At 32.6% G+C, this 21,210-nt stretch overlaps 3 protein-coding genes across 3 annotated transcripts in view; 2 read left to right on the forward strand and 1 right to left on the reverse strand.

The window, feature by feature from the left end:
- The window catches only part of LOC146538590 (uncharacterized), a 31,284-nt gene extending 17,602 nt beyond the window's left edge, over positions 1-13,682 (forward strand). The window contains exons 2-10 of the mRNA XM_085187429.1: positions 3,804-4,294; positions 4,994-5,125; positions 5,964-6,772; positions 9,168-9,292; positions 9,697-9,830; positions 10,214-10,346; positions 10,672-10,778; positions 11,261-11,394; positions 12,025-13,682. Coding sequence (XP_085043555.1) covers positions 3,848-4,294; positions 4,994-5,125; positions 5,964-6,772; positions 9,168-9,292; positions 9,697-9,830; positions 10,214-10,346; positions 10,672-10,778; positions 11,261-11,394; positions 12,025-12,124 — 2,121 coding nt within the window. The 5' untranslated portion in view covers positions 3,804-3,847 and the 3' untranslated portion in view covers positions 12,125-13,682. The remainder of the gene's footprint in view (positions 1-3,803; positions 4,295-4,993; positions 5,126-5,963; positions 6,773-9,167; positions 9,293-9,696; positions 9,831-10,213; positions 10,347-10,671; positions 10,779-11,260; positions 11,395-12,024) is intronic.
- A 516-nt stretch (positions 13,683-14,198) lies between these two features.
- LOC146538591 (uncharacterized) lies at positions 14,199-18,303 on the reverse strand. The gene is made up of 7 exons (XM_085187432.1): positions 18,199-18,303; positions 16,517-16,818; positions 15,961-15,994; positions 15,723-15,772; positions 15,256-15,471; positions 14,899-15,081; positions 14,199-14,264 (listed from the first exon to the last, which is right to left on the reverse strand). Exons 2-7 carry the CDS (start codon positions 16,557-16,559, stop codon positions 14,212-14,214), a joined length of 579 nt encoding a protein of 192 aa, XP_085043558.1. The 5' UTR covers positions 16,560-16,818; positions 18,199-18,303; the 3' UTR covers positions 14,199-14,211.
- LOC146538592 (uncharacterized) lies at positions 18,214-20,916 on the forward strand. Its single transcript, XM_085187431.1, has 4 exons — positions 18,214-18,626; positions 19,000-19,145; positions 19,830-19,973; positions 20,761-20,916. Exons 1-4 carry the CDS (start codon positions 18,229-18,231, stop codon positions 20,847-20,849), a joined length of 777 nt encoding a protein of 258 aa, XP_085043557.1. The 5' UTR covers positions 18,214-18,228; the 3' UTR covers positions 20,850-20,916.
- Positions 20,917-21,210: the final 294 nt, after the last annotated feature.

A 21,210-nucleotide genomic window follows, 5' to 3' on the forward strand; every position in this document is an offset into this window, starting at 1 on the left:
ACTGTTCTCATTAATTGTAAGATGTAGTACTTTTAAATGAAATAAAATAGTAATAAAAGTATTTAAATATTAAAAAGCGGAAATAATTTTCGAACTTGGCTAAATAAAACGTTTTGAAACGCGGAACTCAACGTCGTACTTTGTGCTGGGAATTAAAAATAATTTTAATATACATAGATAATCATTCTCCCAAGTGGGGATCGAAAGGAGGTTACAAATATGTCCATTATGGACTTGAGCGCAGAAATATTAATTGGTTAAGGTTCAACGATTGCGTCATGGTTTATATGATTGATCTCCTAATTGTCTATATATAGCGCACGTTGTGGTTCTATTTTAAATAAGTAAAACCATAAATGTGTATTTATAGGAATATTAATAAATTACGCCGTCATGTCGCAGTGGTACAGCATCTGATTGTAAACGCATTGCGTGTACAGTAAGTACAGATGGCGTCCCAAATTCTGTCATGTCTGGATCCCGCAAATAGCAGGATAAGCAGACAGAACCTAGTGTTAATGCACTCCGATTTCAATTTTTCGCCTAATTTACACGCATTTTAAGTGGCAGAACTCAACAACGTTACTAGAGCGAAGAAATTAAAATAATCACATTTATCTCATTTTTACGAGTGGGAGTCGAACCCAAAACCACGACGGCTCAAGACAGTATCATAAACATATATTAATAAGACTAATTGTAAATATTTATGAAGCCGTTATCTGTTTACACTAAGCTTATAATTTACTACAGGATGTGGTTCAATAGATAAATAGTCCATAATTATTATTAAACTATTTGTATTAACTATTATTGTAGCACTTCATAAATTTTCATGTTAGTAGCTGTATATTTAAATTTGTAGTAAAATAGGTCATTGGTGGCGCAGGAGTCTTGAGGAAATAAAATATTCTCATTTTCCTCGCTCTGGTAACGAAGGTTTGCTTCTTACCCATGAAAGGTTTCACTGTCTAAGTTCTGGCTCCATCATCAGACCAGCTTAGTGTTTTAGCTTCCGCCTAATTGTGAAGGCATTGCGTATTGAGTGACGGAACTCAACGAGGAAATTCAATATGAAATATTTCAATATTTATTTCATATTTCATTTCAATATTTCATTTCCTCTGCTTGGAATAGACTCCATGACCTGTCACATTTACAGTGGCATGATCGTGCCCCTGCGCCACCGTTGGATTCACCTTGATGCTTGATGAAACCATATTATTGTATTGTTACCTAACTTACGTATGCTGCTGCTAAGTAAACTATAAAGAGACAGTACACGAAGGTAAAACTTAAGTTCCTTACATTTTGTGACATAGCGGCAAATCCACCTAATAAAGTGTATTAATAAAAAAACCGCTATCACAACTGAAGCCTGAAATGAGATAATTTAAAGTAAGATATAACCGACGATTACGCAAACACTTTTCCCGGAACATGTTCATATATTTTTCTGGCAAATATTTTTGGCAATAAAATGGTAAAGTACCTACGGACGATGTGCTTTAAAGATAGCATCTATTATATGCGCTTACGCATACGTATCTTAAAAACACTGTAAACAAAATACATATATCTAATGTTTCTTTTTTTTTTAATATAGAAATTTGTGGTGAGCACACACTGCGTTTGAAGGAACGGTCGTTTTTAGTATTTGAACAATCTTTCTTATAATAGCTTTCCTAGCCAATCAATTCTCGACAAGAAAAAATAAAAATAAAAGTTTGTGTGGTACATGTATTTTTTTACTATAGGCACGGCAATGTTTCTTCATACACGACGTTCTTTTAGAATTATAACAAATATTTGCACAAAACATTTTTTTATAAAATATAAAAAAAACCTTGAAATGACATCATGCCCCCAATTAGAATAAAATTTTCTTATTGTATGTAAAATATGTCATTATTTGTTAATAAGAATATTACTATAACTGTTAACTATTATATTAATAGCTTTACCTGTATCTATCAATCAATTAATGATATATATAAGTATAAATTAATGACATAAATATCAATTAATTAATGATAATGATAAATCTTTTAACCTTATTTTTCCTACGTCTTATCGCCTGAATATCTGATGAAAGTAAGAAAGTTTTTTATTATGTGATTATTAGATTGAAGGCCGTCACAGTGAGACATCGTCCCACGTCCCGCGACGGTTGTAGGTTCTAGTGAGCCAAGTGATCAATCACTCCGTTTTATTTATTTTTTGCTGACTTAAAAGACACTGTGTAATGTATTATACGAGTACCTACTGAAACGTCCTACGTGTTATAATTTAATTATTGCATACACCGGCAGCCATCCACGAGACGCAATTGATATGGATTCTATACATTTTAATCCTTTAACTATTCTTGAACAGTGAAATACTTGTATTGATTTTTTTGTAAACTTTTTAATTGGCTCGAGGCGTAACTAAGTAATATGTCATAATCAGAATTACACACACTTACAATATATGATGATAATACAATATTATGGTAACATTATGGTAATGGAGCCTTGGACTGCCTGCTAGTAAACTTATCGAGCTAGTGCTCATTACATTTATATGTGTTTTGTTAGGAAAAGGGTATTTTTAATTTAATAAACTATTAATTTATTATTACTTAGAACTTAGAACACATGTTGGCTCACGTTGTTCTCAAAACTTGATAAAAAAAAACAAATCGCCACAGATTACGTCAATTGTCGTTGTATTAATTTTATCCGTGTGCAAACTGCTCGAAGGAAACTCCGTGGGTTATATAAACCCGACCTGAGACGTTATTGCTAATAAAAAACTTGATCTATTATTGTGCTATATGTATATTGTAATTATAATCTGTGTTTAAATAGAAAAACGATTTTTTACTGCTTTTACGCTTTTCCTGCATAGCAGAGTAGAAGAAAGAGCTTGAAAACTAACAATTTATAATATTACAATATAGCTGAAAAACTATTTTCAAGACAATGCGTGTTGAGTGATGGAGCCCAACGTCATTGGAGCTTTGTCTCCCAGAGCGAGAAATGAAAGCAATCTATGTATAGGTATTTTTAACAATTTTAAAGTCTTATTCTACATTTAGGAAAGAAAAATAATTTTTGGAAAACGTAACTCTTGCACGGTTTCCAAGAAGTTTTTAAACCCGCTATGTTCTAATTATTATATGTTTTCTAAAAAGTATTTTACATATAGGTAATCGTTCTACGCAGCTAAACCCAATAATAAAATTATATATATATATATAAAGTGCTTATAAAGTTTTGAATATATATTATTGGTATTGGGCTTTGTTTAATTCGGGAAATAAAAAAAATATTCTGCTTTTCTTAAATCAATACCTAATATGCAATACAATGTAAACTTTTTTTTTTTCAAAATAACAGAACATTAATGTCGATGACTTTCAGTGGACCATCTATTCACGTTGAGTTTTAGAATCATTTTTAGTTGGAAGTACATACTTCTTTTTTATATAATTTCAAAGAATGTTCTTTATAAAATATTAAATTATCTATTTGTTAATTACATATAGAGGCTTGACTTAAGTGTTACTTAAATCTGTCTTTGATTAAAATAAATAATATGCCTAGCTTCTATAGATTTAAGTTAGGTCTAAAAATTAATAATTTAACGCCGTTCTGACGTCGCGTCGTTAGGACGGCGTTATGACGTATGGCTCATATCATTTAAAGCTCTAGGCAATTTCTATAGAACTTAGTGTAAATAGCGCGCTCTATAATTTTTTATTAATAACATACTAATATTAATATTTAAACATAATATTTTGTTCGTTTTTGTTGCAGATGTGAAAACGTCTACACTTGCTTATAACTCGATCGTGCCAAGTATGGGAAGTCCTAAAGTACCGAACGCCCAACCTCACCTACCAATGGCTGACGAAAAGAAATCCATAAAAAACATACTCATAAAGCCCTTCCAGGCTCTTTTCCAAAAAGATAAAAAGAAAGAAAAAGCTAGAGATAAAGATAAAGTAGGTAGAGATGCAGAAGCTGAAACTCCCAAAACTATTGAAAATATCAATATAACCCCTGTAACTAATTTATTGGAGAAAATTAAGAAATTAGATTTGGAAAAGGAAGTTTCTGATAATGATGATGATGAATTCAATAATTTTTCATATAAAATTATAAAAGACGAAGTGAGAGAAAAGAGAAATGACTCCCACTCGTCGGAAGACAGCGGTTTCGTTGAAAAATGTATGGCAAACGATTTTGATGATGAAAAGGATAAAGTACTCGTTGATTCGTTTAAGAAGTTAAATGTTGAAGAACAGGTACTTTTATTAATTATTATTTTAAAACGTTTTCGCCGTATCCCGAAATGATAAGGACCAAATAATCCCAAAGTACTCGCAAGACTTGAACTCGCAACTCTCCCGTAACCGTTACTGGAGTCACGATATGAATGTCTCATATACGCTAATAGTTGTATTTTGATTACCTAAATTGAATAATAGCTGTCAGTCATATAAGCTCTCGGTCTTTATGGGTAACGTCAAATGACACATCCTAAGTGTCCTAGGTATATCTAACCGCACGTACAGCTGGATATATTGAGACATTTAATCTGATTCAATCCGTATAGGTTTTTTTTTTTGATAAATGAACATAAAAAGAAATTTTAAATTCGAATACAGTAGTTCCTGAGATTAGCGCGTTCAACCAAACAAGTTCTTCAGGCTTATAATATTAGCATCTATCAAAAAAATTTTAATAATGACTTCAAAGTCTTTTAGATTCTTTTTAAGGTGAAAATCTTTTTATATCCTGTCTAGAAGTTTTTTAAAGAAATATACAAAAAGTATACTTAATTTCTTTATAATATAGTTATATTTTATGATTATAATATTGGCATCGAATATCGATATAACGGTTTCATTTTAACAAGGTTTTTGTACTAAAGGAACTGGAGCATACCGGAGTAAAATATTATTAAACTTTCAAATTGTTTAATATATATTTTTTTTCGTTAGGAAAAAGAAGAAAATGGCAAGAAAGGCAAGAAGTTACAGACAGTCGTCATTCCAAGAGCTCCCATACGAACGAAGTCACATGCCAAATCAACACATCCATATCAGGAGCAAACTGACAATGTATTCAGACAGGTAAATATTTAAAATTCATATTAAAAAATACTTACTTTAGATTCGAAGATAATAATAACATTTTTGCTCTACCGCACATTTTACGGTCGGTGAGCGGAACTATGTAAACAATTTAGATTGTCGTTACCGACGTTCCACGGCCAAGGTTGTGAGTTCAATTCCTACTGGAGGAAATAAAATATTTAATACTTTATTCTCCTTCCTATGTAACTGTAACGCGGCTTTGAGTTCCGCCACTCAACACGCAATGCCGTAAAGAATTGAAGTCGACGCAAAGTGGAGAAAGAAAATGTCTTAATGGAAATACGAGTGTCTCAACACTAAGCTGCCAAGTTCGCGATACAGCATGGAGCTAAAAATAATAACAATATTGGATATTACATAGTATACTCGATGGTATTTCCCAAAGATAATATGTCTAATGGGTAATCGTGGCATTCTATAGTGCTTTACGTCTATGACTATTATTACATAATATTATATAACAATACACTCTTTCATCTAGACTTGCTAATAAGAATAAATTAAATAATTTCGATGAATTTTGTTACGGTATTCGTTAAAAATATATTATTGCGGAACAGACAAAGTCTGTCACTTCTTATCTCGATAGACGAGTTTTTGTTCCTTTTTACTGTTACCGTTTCTTTGATTAGTATGACCTATTATAGTTTTACAATTGACTCTAGTTAGACTAATAGAATTTGCTAATAGAACTAATAGAATTTAAACTTTGAATTTAAATTAACATAGGCTTTTTCATATTTCATATGTATTTTTTCTAATAACACTTTTATTTTAATAACACAAAGCTGACTTAAGATCTATTAATTTTCAGATCAGCCAGATAAACAGACAGACGTTCTCAGGCGGTCAGGTGATAGTCAATTCGAATTCACGAACAGAAACCTGCACCGATATAGAGACAGCGCTCAAGCTTGTCGACATGAGCGTCACAAACTTTGCCCAAAACTCCCAACAAGAACAAGTAGACCGTTGGCAAATAGCTCAAGAATATATTACCGAGGATCAGGACAAATCTGATGATATCCTCTTGGATTTCATGAAAGAAAACTATGAGAAAATTAGTACCCCAATTTACACCAGCCCTGTAAGCACCACTCCCATCCTAAATCCTATAGAGGAATTCTCGACAACGAGCCATACATTCGATTATGACATCGATTGGGCGATCATGGACAAGCAATTGGAAAAACCTTCCATATTCCTTACCCCACCTCGTTCCGAAAATGTCCCAAGCCCAATGTCTGATTCCCAAGCTTCATTCTATCCCACTACAGATTACACACTGTCCCCACAAACCTCGTCACCAATGTATAACAGTGATTATGAAAAATACCAAGATATTCCAACTATTGATGAGTATCCCAGTTGTGTTGTAGATAACGCAGAGTCTGATAAGGACACAGATAAGAAAAAAGATAGAGAGAAGTCCTCAATGTCAATGAAACAATTCAAGGACCTTCAGAAGCAAATTGCAACGGATTTCTCTAAGAAAGAATGCTGTCAAATGAACCGCAAGTCTTGTAAAGCGACGTTTGAAGAGCACATACGGAAATTGAAGATTGATGATCGGAAGAGCTTGTGCTACAATATAGCTAATGTGGACTTCAAAACTTCTTATGGGTAAGTGTTTTTGTTCTTTAATGGTGTAATTATTTCACATTAAAATTATTAAACTCTTAGTAAAATGTAAACTCTTTACCAAAATTAGAACGTAGCAAGATTTGAATCCGCGGAATATTTATTATAAAATATAAAATCCTAAAAATCTCTTTGCCTCGTCCACTGTCATCAATCTCTTCGTACATGCCCTCCTGGGGGTTCTCATGCTTTTTACGTGCGCCTTCCTCCAGTATCTTTGATATTATGTTTTCGTAAGTCTACCGAGGTCTTCCCCTTCCTCTCTTTACCGCTGTACAATCTATAAGTATCTTTTTATAAAAGATACCATAGACAAGATTAGATAAGGTATTATCATTGATGTCATTGCTTCTAATAAACTTTTTTTTATTTTTGCAATATTTATTATTTTGTATATTTAAATCTTAAATACACTTTTATTCGATACCCACCAGAGCAAGTGAAATATAGATTGTCATTTCCTCGTCCTGGTAACGAGGCAAAGTACAGCGTTGAGTTCCGCCACACAACAAATAATGCCTTGATAATTCGGCAGAAAGTTTCTATGCCTCATAGAAGTGTCTTATTGGGAACGAAGTGTCCTAACGCTAGCTAAGTATAACGTGAAGCTAAAAAAAGAATAATAATAAACATATTATTTTTGGCTGAAACTACCTATGGAAGATTATTTTGGATTTATCTTTGAAAGATAAAAATCTAAGATAAACTACAGATTTTGTGACCTGTGAGATAAGAATCTTCTTAAAAAGTAGTGTTTTAAATATATGACTACTTGCTTCTGCCCGCCACATTACTTGTTATAATTTTCCTATATGACTGTTAAAGATACAGAGAAAGCAATCTAAGAAGTACTATAGAATGCAATAAATTATATTAATTTTATTAGCAACCTCTGAAAAGAAACTCCATTCAGGTCCTAACTCCATCATCAGGCCAGCTCGATGATGCTATACTATTGTTTTGTCAGTTCAGTTTCATGGTATTGCAATTACTAAAAGTGGGTTAAATTCTGTCTTAGATTTTGCTTACATAGTTGCAAAATCATATAATAAAAATCTATTGACATAGGTTTAAACATAAAATACCCTTTATTTTGTAGAAACGCGCTTAAAATTGTACTTTTCATTCTTAAAACATGAAATAACACTTAGAGGCACCCCGTGTTAGATGACGGAACTCAACCTCGCAGTATGTATTACTCAATTATCCCTGATTTAACTTTGAACCCACAACCATCACGTTCGATCACCGTGCCAAATTCGCTAATTTGCGTTTTATATAAACATTTACTGGAAATAAATCTCCTGCTTATTGTAAGTATAAAAACTATATTGATCTTCTTACTCTGCAAAGACAAAGTACGGCGTTGAGTTCCGCCAATCAACATTGTCTTGAACTTGAGCAGAAAACATTAAGCTGTACAAAACAAACATTTTTATTAGGTGTCCTCGAGATTCATTTTCGATTCCACCAAACTTTCTAATATAATGTAAGGAAGCCGCGACCTATTTCAAATGATTGTTAATACGCTTATATCAAAATGAACAACGTTTCAGCTTCTTGTCGGCTTTTCTCACCGGAACTACCTTATGAATAGGCAGTAGCTTCCTGTAGAACTGACACGACTGACATTTTTATGAAACTAGGCCATTCAAAGTGCTTGCAATGGTCTAACTAAGCAAAAAAAAATATTGATTAATTTATACCGAAAATAAGAAAGGAAAATTTGAGATTTGAACCTGCAACTTTGTTAACAAACTCATATCAATTGGCCAACAAATTACGATGACTTCCTTTATTGTTTCTTAAACATCTTGTCATTCGTATAGCTGAGTAGGCCCTAGGTAGACGGAACTTAGTATTGAGACACTTATTATTAAAACATCGCACGTAGAGTGGCGAAACTTAACGCCGCGTTTTGATCAGAGCGGTGAAACGAAAATATTTTTATTTTTAGTGATTTCCCGACGAGTATCGAATCCGTTTAACATGAGTTTCTCGTATTGCGACACAATTAATTTTAATTGTTTTTCGTTTATTGACATACTAAAATTGAATCACATTTCTTATAATCCAGATAGACGTTATCAGGTTACTCATAATGCTATCTAAGAAGTGCATTCTGGAATTATACTTGACAAGCGACATACTTTGTAATGACGAATATAATTAATGACGTCATGTTCACAGTATAGTACGCGGTAGTCTTCGGTTCGAATCCTCTAAGAGAATTATATTATATGTTTATTTATGTAATAATATACAAGTAGATATATTAGGTAGGTAAGTTATAACGCTGAGGACGTCGCGTGGCCACGAAATAGAATATTTGAAATTACTTATGATTTTTTTTAATTCCCTTCTTAATTTCTTTCAGAGTCCTTCACCACGCTCTCCTCAACCTGTCAAATGATAAAGACGAAAACATGAACTTGGCTATCTTCAGTTTGATCTGTGAAAAGGTGCTAGCTTTGAAACCGCTCTTGTTTGTTGATGACTTTGGTAAGTTTTTTTTTAATTCATGTATGTCTTAGAGTCAACGGAATTTGTTGGAATGATAGAACTGTTGCTTTTTTGCATAGGGTTAACAAGACACACAATTTTCCGCTTACTTAATGTAGTGTAGGAGTATCTATTTAAATTACTTTAATTTAATCCAATATATAAATATCCAAATGAAGTACTTCTCGGACATCTGACTGTAAACGCGATGGTTGCGGGCTCGACCCCACTCGAACGAATCTTTATTATTTTCATTATCCCGCTTTGATAAACAAAGCGAAATATGTAAAATTAGCCATGTGTGAAGAATTAAATTTCATAACACTAGGTTCCCTCTGCCTACCCTGCTAGATGCGGGATACAGCGTGAACCTATGTTCTTCATCATAATTTATTTATTTCCAGGTCTAAGCATATTGAAGCTAGCAGTACTAAAATGCTTCCACAAGCCACTATTGACAAGATATATAGTGCAGTGTATCAGAACGGTGACGCGGAGCGAGGCGTACAGACCGACAACCGATTTTGTTTTTACTGAGGTAATAAATATAAAAATGTACTGTGATTTTATATTGGAAGAGTTTGTTAGCCATTAAATATGTATAGTGTCTTAAATTGCTGGATTGATTTTATATTTTGTATTATTTAGCTTTCTCTGTGTTTGACGTTGAGTTACGCTACCAACCTATTATATTTTTTTTAATAATAAAGTGATGTTTCAAATATTAGTATAAAAATTTCGACGTAGCGTGATTACAGCGTATGGGTTAGTGGTTAGAGCGATAGGGCGCTAAACAAAAAGCGCGGGTTCAAAATTTTATACATTTTTTAAATACTTTTCGTTCTCTGAGTGTAAAATAACACTTTAAATAATGTTAAAAAAGGCTTAAAATTTTAAATATTCCATAATTTTTCCTCACAGGTAGACACATTAGGTGATACTCTTCTAATAGCGTGCGCACGCGCCGGTGACGAGTGTGCGGAGGTTCTTAGCGAGATAGTGCGTGATGACGGCGATATCCCGCTGTTCAATATACACCATACTAATGCTGACGGTGAGTGCAGATTCATATATATTATGCTGTTATAGGGGATTGTAGAATAAGCATGCATAATATTCAAAAGAAACATTTTTAAGCATGCAATGTGAGTGTCCTAAATTAAATCGCTAAATACGCAGTTTTGTTAACATTTTCAGTTATTATTTTATGAAGTATATAATATGGTAGGCATCGCATATGGCAGGGTAGGCAGAGGGAACATGGCAACCTAATACTCCATTCATAAGATACTCCGCCCCTCATTAAGACATTTCGTTCTCCACTATCCGCCCAATTAAATTATTAAATAACTAATATACCTTTTTTTCACTCTACACAGGTTACACGGCGTTGCACGTATGCTGTGCTGAGCACAGTGCGAGTGCACCTAAAACGCACATACTGCATGTGCTGCTGCGACATGCACACGCAGATCTGTGGAAAGGGGTGAGTGTTTTTTTTCGACTTCACAATTCATCTCGCATAAAGTAGACAGGAGGAGTCTAGTGTTAAGACACTCCGCTCCCTGCTCTATGTTGAAGAGGGTCACTGCGACTACGCGCTCTGCCTCAACACCAGAGTGTAGAAAATGAAAATTAAATATTTATTTTCCTCAAATGAGAATCGAACCCACAACCCGTTTACAGTTACGTGCTTGTGTGCACGAGCTTGTGACTGTAAATGCGACGGTTGTGCGGTTGTCATTTCCCTGCTCTGGTAACAAGGCATAGCGCGGTCTTGAGTAGCGCCACTCATCACCCAATGCCTCTTCACGCTGTATCCCGCATATTGCAGGATAGAAAGGGGGAACCTAGTATAAATACATTCCATTGTCAGTAGCGAAACTAACGTTGACAAAAATATTTATGGATAACCCCTAACAAATGAAATCAAAAACAACTTTTTTAAATCTTTTCTCTCCGTTTTAGGATATAAAAGGTGGTGACTCAGCCCTCCACCTTGCAGTGAACTCGGCAAACTGTGATCTTACAATAGTAATGATATTATTTCAACATATAGAACGCAAGGAGTGGAGGAAACTTGCACACGTGCAAAATATGAGGTTGGTAGTGAATTTGTTTAAGCTTTGAGTTTATTTTAGTATGTCATTTTATTTCTATTCCTTTTTGATAGTTGATTCTTTTGATATTTGGAAGTGGTGTTTTTCAGGTTTGATAATTTATTATATGTCAAGTGTTTATAGTTTTTTAAATAATGTTCTATGAAAGTGTGTGTGTGTAACAATTGGGAGGATCATATAGGGAGCTCTCGCTTAAAAGAAATATTTTGTTTAATACATCATTTGTTTTCAGTCAGATATATATTGAATTTTATTTTCTATTCACTTTATTTCATAATTATGTCTACAGTAGAATCTCACCAATCCGAAACTATTAAAAACCAGAACGGTTTCGTATCATTAGAATGTTCGGATTACCATATTGCAAACTAAATAAAGCACTTCATATAAAGAATAAACGTGTTTGTTAAAAATCTTCAGGTTTTTTTATAAGCAGTAATATATTTCACTTTCAACTAATCGTTTAATATCATTTTAAAATAATCGTAAATTAAATTATGTTGTTGTACAACATAGTTTACTTTTTATCTTTATTTATTTTTTAACAATCTTAGTTTAATAAAATTATTTTTCTTTTTTTCTTGAATTTAGTATGTTTTTTTTTATCCTCAGCTCAGTGAATCCACTGGAGTACGCACGTGCCGCAGTAAAATCGACCACAAGACAAAACTATCCCATCGAAGTATTGGATTTTCTTAAAAAATGTCGTTAAAAAGCCCAAAATGTATAAAGTATATTTGTATACCATATTTGTCTAGTATTGATTGTATTTTTAGAGCTATCGTATGACAACGTCTGTCTGTAAACACGATGGTTGTGGGTTTTATACCCCTTCGATAAAATGGTCATATTGAAATTATTTTCACTTACCTGCTCTCGTGAGACAAAACGCGGCGTTAAGCTTCACCATTTAACAAGCTACCTTTACGGAGTGTCTTAACACTATGTATTCAGTCATTTTGTCGAATATTTTCAGTTCGAATCGAAGAAATGCTTGTATACATTGTTATTAAGTCGAATAATTTTGATGATTTTAATGTTTTATTATTTTTAGATTTTTCAATAGGTTAGTTATCTTTTATAACAAACTTCACAAGAGGAGCCCCCTCCTTCTTTATAATTTGCGTTGTGATATTTTTCTTCTATTTGAGTTATTGTATACTTACATATATATTTATATAACTATGTATGTGTAAATTGTTTTATTATACATCACACAGGTTTTTTATATAGGTCACTCAATATAATTATTTTAATAAATAAATTGTCTTGTATTTCTTTGAAATAAAAATAAATATTGGAAGTACTGATTTCAAATCTTATTTTTTTAATAATATGAGGCTTTCTATTTCTGCTCAATATAATATAGTTTATTTCTGTTTCAATTGTTTATGTGGTCTTTTCGACCTCACACTTTATATATTCAGTGGTTATACTTTTCTATTGATTTATGTTAATAAATATTAATTGATGTATATTTTTCTATGTTTAATTAAAAAAATGAACAATCAGTTCATTTTTCGTAATATTGTCGGTTAGCCTCTTTTTAAGCATAATAAGTCACATTTAGTTTATTTTTGTAGATTCATAAACTTAAAGTGTAAAATGGCATAATTTATAAGAAATTTATAAATACTTATATCAAATAAATTGAGAAAAAACATATACTTTTTGCAGTTTATTGTATTTTTAGTTATGTCATTTTACACTCAATGTGTTAATGTTAAATAAAATACAATATTAAGATTAATCGCCATAACATGTTGTGTATTTTTTTATAATTGTTTTATTTTAGACTAAAACTCTCTTTTATCAGCCTGATCTGATGTTATTTATTTTGTATTTGTTTATTTGTTATTTTTTTATTGTTGATGTTGGCAACACTTATGTAAAAATTATCCTATTTTTCTGATAAATATGAATTTTCAATGTTGCAAATTAAATAATTATTAAAACAAATACATTAAAGTAGGAAAGATCTAAAATATTTTTTTATCAAAAGTACAGATATCTTTGCCTATTTAAAAAAAAAACTAAAATACGGGACTTTCCCCACCTTTTTAAAACAAAATTAACTCTTTATATGTATATTATGTTGTAAATAAATTAATATTAGTTTTTTATATTTTAGTATTATTTTTTATGTTGAAAGAATATTTGAAATATTTTTTCTTTCTATAATAAATTAGTTATTTTATGAGTTATGTAATTTTGGACATTAGATTTTAGTATAAGTGCCTTCTTTCTTATTAATAAAAGATAGAAACTAAGTGAAGTTTTTTTTTCTTTTTTAATAGTCTTAGTGAATAGTCAATGGTGTTGTGATGGTTATGGATTCGATTCCTACTCGGGGGAATCGAATTATTTTAATTTCTATCCTGATAACATCTTTTAGTGCGCTTGGTTGGTTGAGTTCTGTCGTTCAACCTACAGTACCTCGAATTTGGTATAAAATTCTTAATTTAACTAATTTTTTGTATATAATTTGGAAAAAAACATGAAAGCTGTAAAAACAACCACCTTTCTGTTTTTTTACCATTTACCTTTAAATCAAACTTAAATTAGCTTTACAACGTGTGCGGGTTTCACACAGTAGGGTAGGCAGGGGGACTCTAATGTTAAGACATTCAGTTCGTTAAGTTGCCCACTTTCCGCCGAATTCTGGAGGCTAGCGTGTTGAGTAACGGAACTTAACGCCGCGCTTTTTACCTCTGTCCCTGTACCTTTGTTTATCGAAAAATCTATATTTTTTATAGGAATTGGTTTTGAATTCAGAACTATAGCAATGTAAAATATTTTTTATTTTAAAACTGTACTCAATAAACATATTTTCATACTAACAGCTTCATATTCTGTGAAAAAAATATAATATACAAAATTATACTAATTATTGTAATTCTTATATATTAAAAATTCTCTTAACTTTTTAATTGGCACAACTCGACTGTGCCTTGTTACTAGAGCAAAAGAAAGAAAATATTAAAAATATAATTTCCTCCAGTGGAAATCGAAACTACAAACTCACGTTTGCAGTCGCACGCTAGAGCACAAGTTTGTGACTAAACGCGACGGTTGTGGGTTCGATTCAAACTCGAGGGAATTAATTATTATTGTTTAATATTTTTATTTTCTTCGCTCTGGTACGAAGCTAAAAGGCAGCGTCGAGTTCCGCCACTCAACACGAAATGCCTCAAAAATTCGGCAGTAAGTGGGCAACGCAGTCTTAACATTATGTTTTTTGCTTTCCTTATATGCGGGACGCTATATGTGGGATACAGCGTGAAGCATAAAAAAATAAATATGTTACGGACCATGATATGCAAGACTGTAAGTTGTATGTCAGTCAGTCAATAATGGAAGTTTTATATAGAAAGGTGATAAACTAAAGCAAAACCAATTTTATTTATTTTCTAAAATATTTTTCCATACAAAATGTGACACCTTAAAAATAACTCATTCATTCTCAAAAAACGAATAAATACAAACCTTCCATAAACTCCTGACAATTCCTTCTTTCCAAAAAACAACCATTTTTAAACATTACAACTCGATTGTCCTTAGTACTGACAGCGCATACAGGATGCTCTATGTCGGGACAGACAGATGGACAGATGGATCGAGTGAATATTACGTAAGCCAAACAAAACTTTTCCTCTACTACGTCGTATTCTAAAACAATTAAATTTTATTTGAGACGACGGCCTTTGAATGTTTATTTTTTAACCTCACGCTATTTCCTGCACATAGCAGGGTAAGTAAAGGGTTCCCAGGTTGAGAACCTAGTTTTTTTCCAAAAAAAAATACGGTTTTCAAACATATCAGGATCATATTTAAAAAACTTACCCAACGCTCCTCGATATTGAGAGCACAGATTGTTTAAAATAATATGACATTTGCTTTGGAACCACTTAAATTTCATCTTCCTCCTGTTCAAGCCGCAAGCTAGTTTGTGATAGTCGTTGCAATGATAAGGATCGCAGTAGTCCATCCACGCCGGGTTGTAGGGCTTGTTGAATTTATTCACCCAGGATTCATCCATCATAGGTTTGAAAATTTCGTCTGAAGTTTGTATAAAAATGATCTTAGAAGCTATTTTTGGGGTTCCGTATCTTAAAAGAAAAAACGTCTGTCTGAACTATTTATCTTGAGATCGCATGGAGGTATCATGTTGTCATAACTTAAAAGCGGACGCCTGGATTAAACAAAAGATCTAGCTTTACGCCCAACTCTTTAACTAAATTCAGACATAGATAGTACGTCTGTTTTTTTTCGATTTTCGATTGTTAAATATAATCAAAATGAAATCTTACCGTGATATCTATCGCGAATAAAATTTGGGTTATCATACTTTGAAGACGGCCTGAAAAAGATTTCAACGCATACGTGTAAGGTAATTAAAGAAAAATTATAAAAGTTGGGTAAAAAAATATATTATGGGTATATTTATTTATTTATGTCATACATATGCTAAGTACAATCATTGTTCTTTGAGTATTGAACCTATAACTTCCTTCAGCAATCTATAACCTAAGTCTATATTATATTTACCTTGTTTCATTGAATGGCTTTGCCACTTTACAGACTGAAATGAATATTTTAAATAAATTTTATTAAACTACAAATTGAATCATAAATGTAGGTATATAACATGTTTGTATATAATTGTTGTCGACAAATTTCTCTAAAACCAAAAGTCATGTCAAGATGACAACCTGCCTCATATAGATTCACGCATATATCATTGTAGGCAGAGGGAACCTCTTATAATCCTCTGATAAGCTCACTATTTATTAGATCATGCACATTTGATAGTGGGATCTAAATACCTAATGTCGGACAAACTGTGAAGCTCAGGTAAGTATAACATATTTTTTTATTAATGTAACGTTTCTTGACTCACTGGTAATATAACTTGTGGTATCACAAAATGATTCTGGATTAAATCCAGATATCTATTTTTTTTTTTTGAAAAGTCTTATGATAAATCCAACATGGCGTTAATAAATCTGTTTTGCAGGTTAAAAAATATGTGGAAAATGTCTTAAGATAAACCTATAAGCCGATGCAAAACTAGTAAAATAGTATTACAGCCAATTTTACTTACCTCCAATATGTAAAAGAACGGTTGATATCAAAACTAGAATCATTATTATTGATTAAAACATTGAAAACAAAGCTATTTTAAGAAGCCATTAAATAACTTTTTTAGTTTTTAATTGCATACGTTTAACAGTCTAGGAAAATTAACTGAGATTTGATAAAAGTTAATTATGGTAATAAAAGTCACATGTAGACTTTAAAAATCTATCAGGCAGTAGGTAGAGGGAACCTAGTGTTAGCTTGTTAAAACACTCATCCCCATTTTCCGCCGAAGGTTTTCTGAGCTTCGTGAGCGCATTGTTGGCTCTGTAAGAAATTAATCAGATGTAAGAAAATCTGTTCAGCCATTTACAGCTAACTACAGGGCGGTCACGAGTCGTGGAGGTTTATATAACACACTTCATTACGGAAGATGTTGAAATAGCATGAGTAAACTGCATACTTGTATTTCCACCAATCACCAATAAATATTACAAAATACTAAACTCTGTTGGTGGAAGTGTTAACCTATGTTGTTTAGAAGGAGTCCGTTCCGCCTAACTATTAGGTACCAGCTCAACACTCTTTCGCGGTGGACCGTTGTTTACAAAGCGGCTGACAGACAACGAACGTTATAGTTTTATTATATGTAGGTTCCTTTGGGGAGTATAGAAGAATACTAAGAAACTCGAAATTCCAATGAGAACGGGAAAGAGAGGAAGAAGGAGAAGAGAAATAGAATTTAACACAAACAATGCTACAAGCGGCCATTTACTGTACCTACATACTAACATACTTGTATAATAAAACTGTAAAAGGAATAATTTCTGTACATTGAAAGATGGAACCTGAGAAAATATTGTACAGACACTCTGTTCTCGTTAAGCCATTTCCGTTCCCCACTTTCCGTCGGCTTCTGAAGATATTGCGTGTAGAGTTGCCTCGTTACCAGAGAGAAAAAGAATATAATTTAATTCTCCGAGTGAGAATCGAACCCACAACCGCCGTGTTTACAATGAAATGCTGCGCCGCTACGCCGGAATATTTTCATAGTTGCATTTTGTTTTATGTTGCTCCATTGAAATTAATTACAGATTTTTTTCCAAACATTGATAAGTAACTTGAGTAAACATGAAACTAGCGGTTGTGATATTTTTAACTGGTATGTAACGTAAAAAATATTTTTTCCGCACTTAAAAGGGTTGGAAGATAAAACCTAGTGTTGAAACGCTCAGTTTTTACTATTTTCAGTTATTTTTAAGATTAAATGTGTGTTTAGTAGCGGAACTCAACCTCACTCTGTACTTTACCAGAATGGGGAATTATTTAGAATGTTTATATTTATTTATGGCAACTTGTCAAAGAATGCCGTGACGAGAGACCTGCCACTCAACATGCAATGCGGAACGAAAGTCTCCTAATAGGTTCCCTCCACTTACACTGCTCTGTGCGGGATACAGCGTAAAGGTAAAAAAATGTAAAGCCGTAAGAACCCTCAACCGTCGCGTTTACACAAGCTGCGCCACTCATTGCTCGTCGCAGAAGGATATTTTACCAAACTGAGGTCGGACCGAGAATAACTTTTAACCGGCATTATACGTACTGATGATTCTTTCAGCACAATTATCACACCTAGCGGAATTTAGAACATCCACAACTATAAGCCAAAAAGAAAGAATAGAATTATTAAAACAGCAAATAACTTACGAAATACGTGCCTTAAGGAACCATAGTAACATGTACCCGGATGAAGATAAGGATCTTCTGGAAGATTATGAGGATTTTAATAATGAACATTTGCCTTTAACACCTATAGTATTTTCAAATGACAGAAAAAATGCCGCCAACTTAGTGACAGTTAAAATGTCATCTGTCAAATCTAAATCTGACGAAGACAACACATCAAGTCCGCCAAGCCCATTGAGGACAGATCGTAAATTAAAACGAAAAAAGCAAAAGCTGCGTTTTAAAAAGCCGTTAGAAATATTTTATAGGCGTATTTATAATAAGGATATTCTAAAACAGTGTTTAGAATGGGTGCACTGCCAGGAAATGATCACGCCTTTCTTGACCGGTCTTAAAAAAAATGTTAGCGGTGTAAATCTACTCACTTCAAAAGATCCTAATGTTATACGGTAATGTATTTGTTCCATTTGTTTTAGTAAAACACCTTCATATAAAGACGAAAAATGTGTAAAAGCGTAGGTATCTATACCTCAATCAGCTAAGGGATTACTGTTACGTACTTTACGTTACAAATTATATACGGACTAGTTGGCGCACCCAATTTTGATTGCGCAGACTGTAAGACCTAAAAGGAAATATCTCATTTTCCTCCCCATCTCCATAGGCGTTTTGATCTGTTCGCGGAATCGAACCCACAACCACGTTTACTGTCAGACGCTCTCTCACTAGGCCACGACACGAGGACCGGATATTTTTTTAAATCTAAATAACTATATGAATATCACTTGTATTGAATAAATATATATTTTTTTTTCTTTTCAGACTCATTCAACTTTTGAAAGTGAACACATCTGCATACAGCCGGGACGATGTCTATTCCATTTTATATCAAATAAGCAATTTGAAGTTACGGTTCTTCCAATGGGACGTGCCGTCTCTGAATATGTTACTAAATGTTATTATTAAAGGTAATTTGAGAAAATCCTTCTGATATATATGTATATATATATATATATATATATATGGTTAGAAATCAGAAGCGGTTAACGTTTTTAAAAAAACACGATAAAATATTATTCGGATAGAGGTAATTGTAATAAGTGATATGTCACCTAACAACAATACTTCCTTCCTATAAGGGCCGTTGCAACTGCGCCTACATCTATCCTCTTTTACACAAGTAGGTATGCTAACAATTACTTGCAGGAAACGGCCCTGATTGGAAGGAAACTAGGGTGAAGTATTGCAATGATGTCTAGAACATATAAGTAGACAATATGTGTTTTAAAAACGTTGACGCTTCCGATTTCTAAAAATATTTTTTTTAGCTTCACGCTTTATACCACACGTAGAAGAGTGGGTAGCTATAGCTAGTGTTACCACCCAAATTTTTGGAAACGTGTGTAAAATTGCGGAACTCAACGCCACGCAGTCTTGTTACCAGAGCAAGGCAATATCATTGAATTGAATCCACAACTCTGCGACTGTACACGCAAAGGTTGTGGGTTCTGAATTTAATTCAGGAAATATTCAAATTATTTTACGCTCCAACTATCAATTTACTATCTAGTTTTTATTACGTCTTGATAAATTAAAAAAATTGTATTGATTTTAAATTAACTTCAAAATTAATGAATTTCATTGAATTTTAGATAGAAAACACACATTTGGCAATCTAAAGCACGGTATTGGTGAATTATTTAGCAAATGGCGGCTCGACTTCAGTAGCACGAGTGCTCTGTTGAAACAATCTCGAATAATTAGACCACCCTGTGTATATATATCCGATATGGACGGTAAGTTTAAAGACACAAAGGAATATAGCTTTTAGATAAAACTTTTTGTAGCTTTTTGGATTGCATTGCTGAAAATATTGTCTTGTTTTAAAGTTCTAGTATTACTTCAGTATTGGGACATATTTTTGGACAATTTTAATGGATTGCACAAAAACAAAGTCAAATAGAATTTTTCCCATTATGTCCATTAATCCAGAGCCCAATGATTGACCAAAACCTTTTTTTTTATTTTTTTCTTCATTTGAAATACATGCGTCTTTATATGTATAAAAGACAAATAAGAGTTATAAAAAAGTTAATCTGCACTATTATACGTCCACATCCCACTTGGATAACTTAAAAAATGGAATTGAAACTATGTTTTTTATCGTGAAATACACATTAATAGTGCATATTTAGTAACAAGTATACAGTTAACGCAAACCGCACCCAAGATATATTAAATACCTATAAGTTATAGCCAAGTTTTATTATTTACTCGTTGTACATACACCCGCATACTCTAAGTACGAGAGGTAACTCTGACGGCAGCTGATTTTACGCTACATCCCCCACATAACAGAGTAGCAGAAATTTAAATAAACATTTTATTTCTTCGAGTGTGGATTGAACCCGTTTGCGTCACGACTGGCCTTAATTACAAAAACATTAGATTAACGTGATGTAAGATAGCCTATAACCTACATGATTAAATGGACTATCCAACATTTAAAAAAATCTATTCGAACCAGTAGCTCCTGAGATTAGCGCATTCAACCTAAACAAACTCTTTACTTTCACATTTTAGGATCAACAAAGTCACCTAAAATAACAAAATATACGAAACCGGAGGAAACCTCTGCAACTCCATGTGAAGATTACGACGACTGTAAATAATACATATGAAATATCTTAAATTTTATTGTATCTTTAAAAAAAATAAAGATAGTTGTTCTAAAAAATGTTTGCTTATTTTTATTGTTTGTTAGTATTTTGAAGTTAAATAGGTCATTAATTTATATTGTAACTTTATTTTAAGCTTGATAGTTTTTAGAATTATTAACATTTCAAATTACGTATAACACATTTAAGACATTTTGACGGAACTCAACACCGCGCTTTACTTGTTCAAATATTATATAATTATTTCCCGCCTGAATCCAATATATATTAACATATTAAAAGAATTCAAGTCAAATATTGTTTTAACCATTATAGTACTTTTAAAGGTATCTAAAAAACAAACAAAAACATTTAA

Source organism: Heliconius melpomene, chromosome 6 (genome assembly GCF_056956725.1).
Source record: "Heliconius melpomene rosina isolate 202511_hmr_F chromosome 6, ASM5695672v1, whole genome shotgun sequence".
NCBI lineage: Eukaryota > Metazoa > Arthropoda > Insecta > Lepidoptera > Nymphalidae > Heliconius > Heliconius melpomene.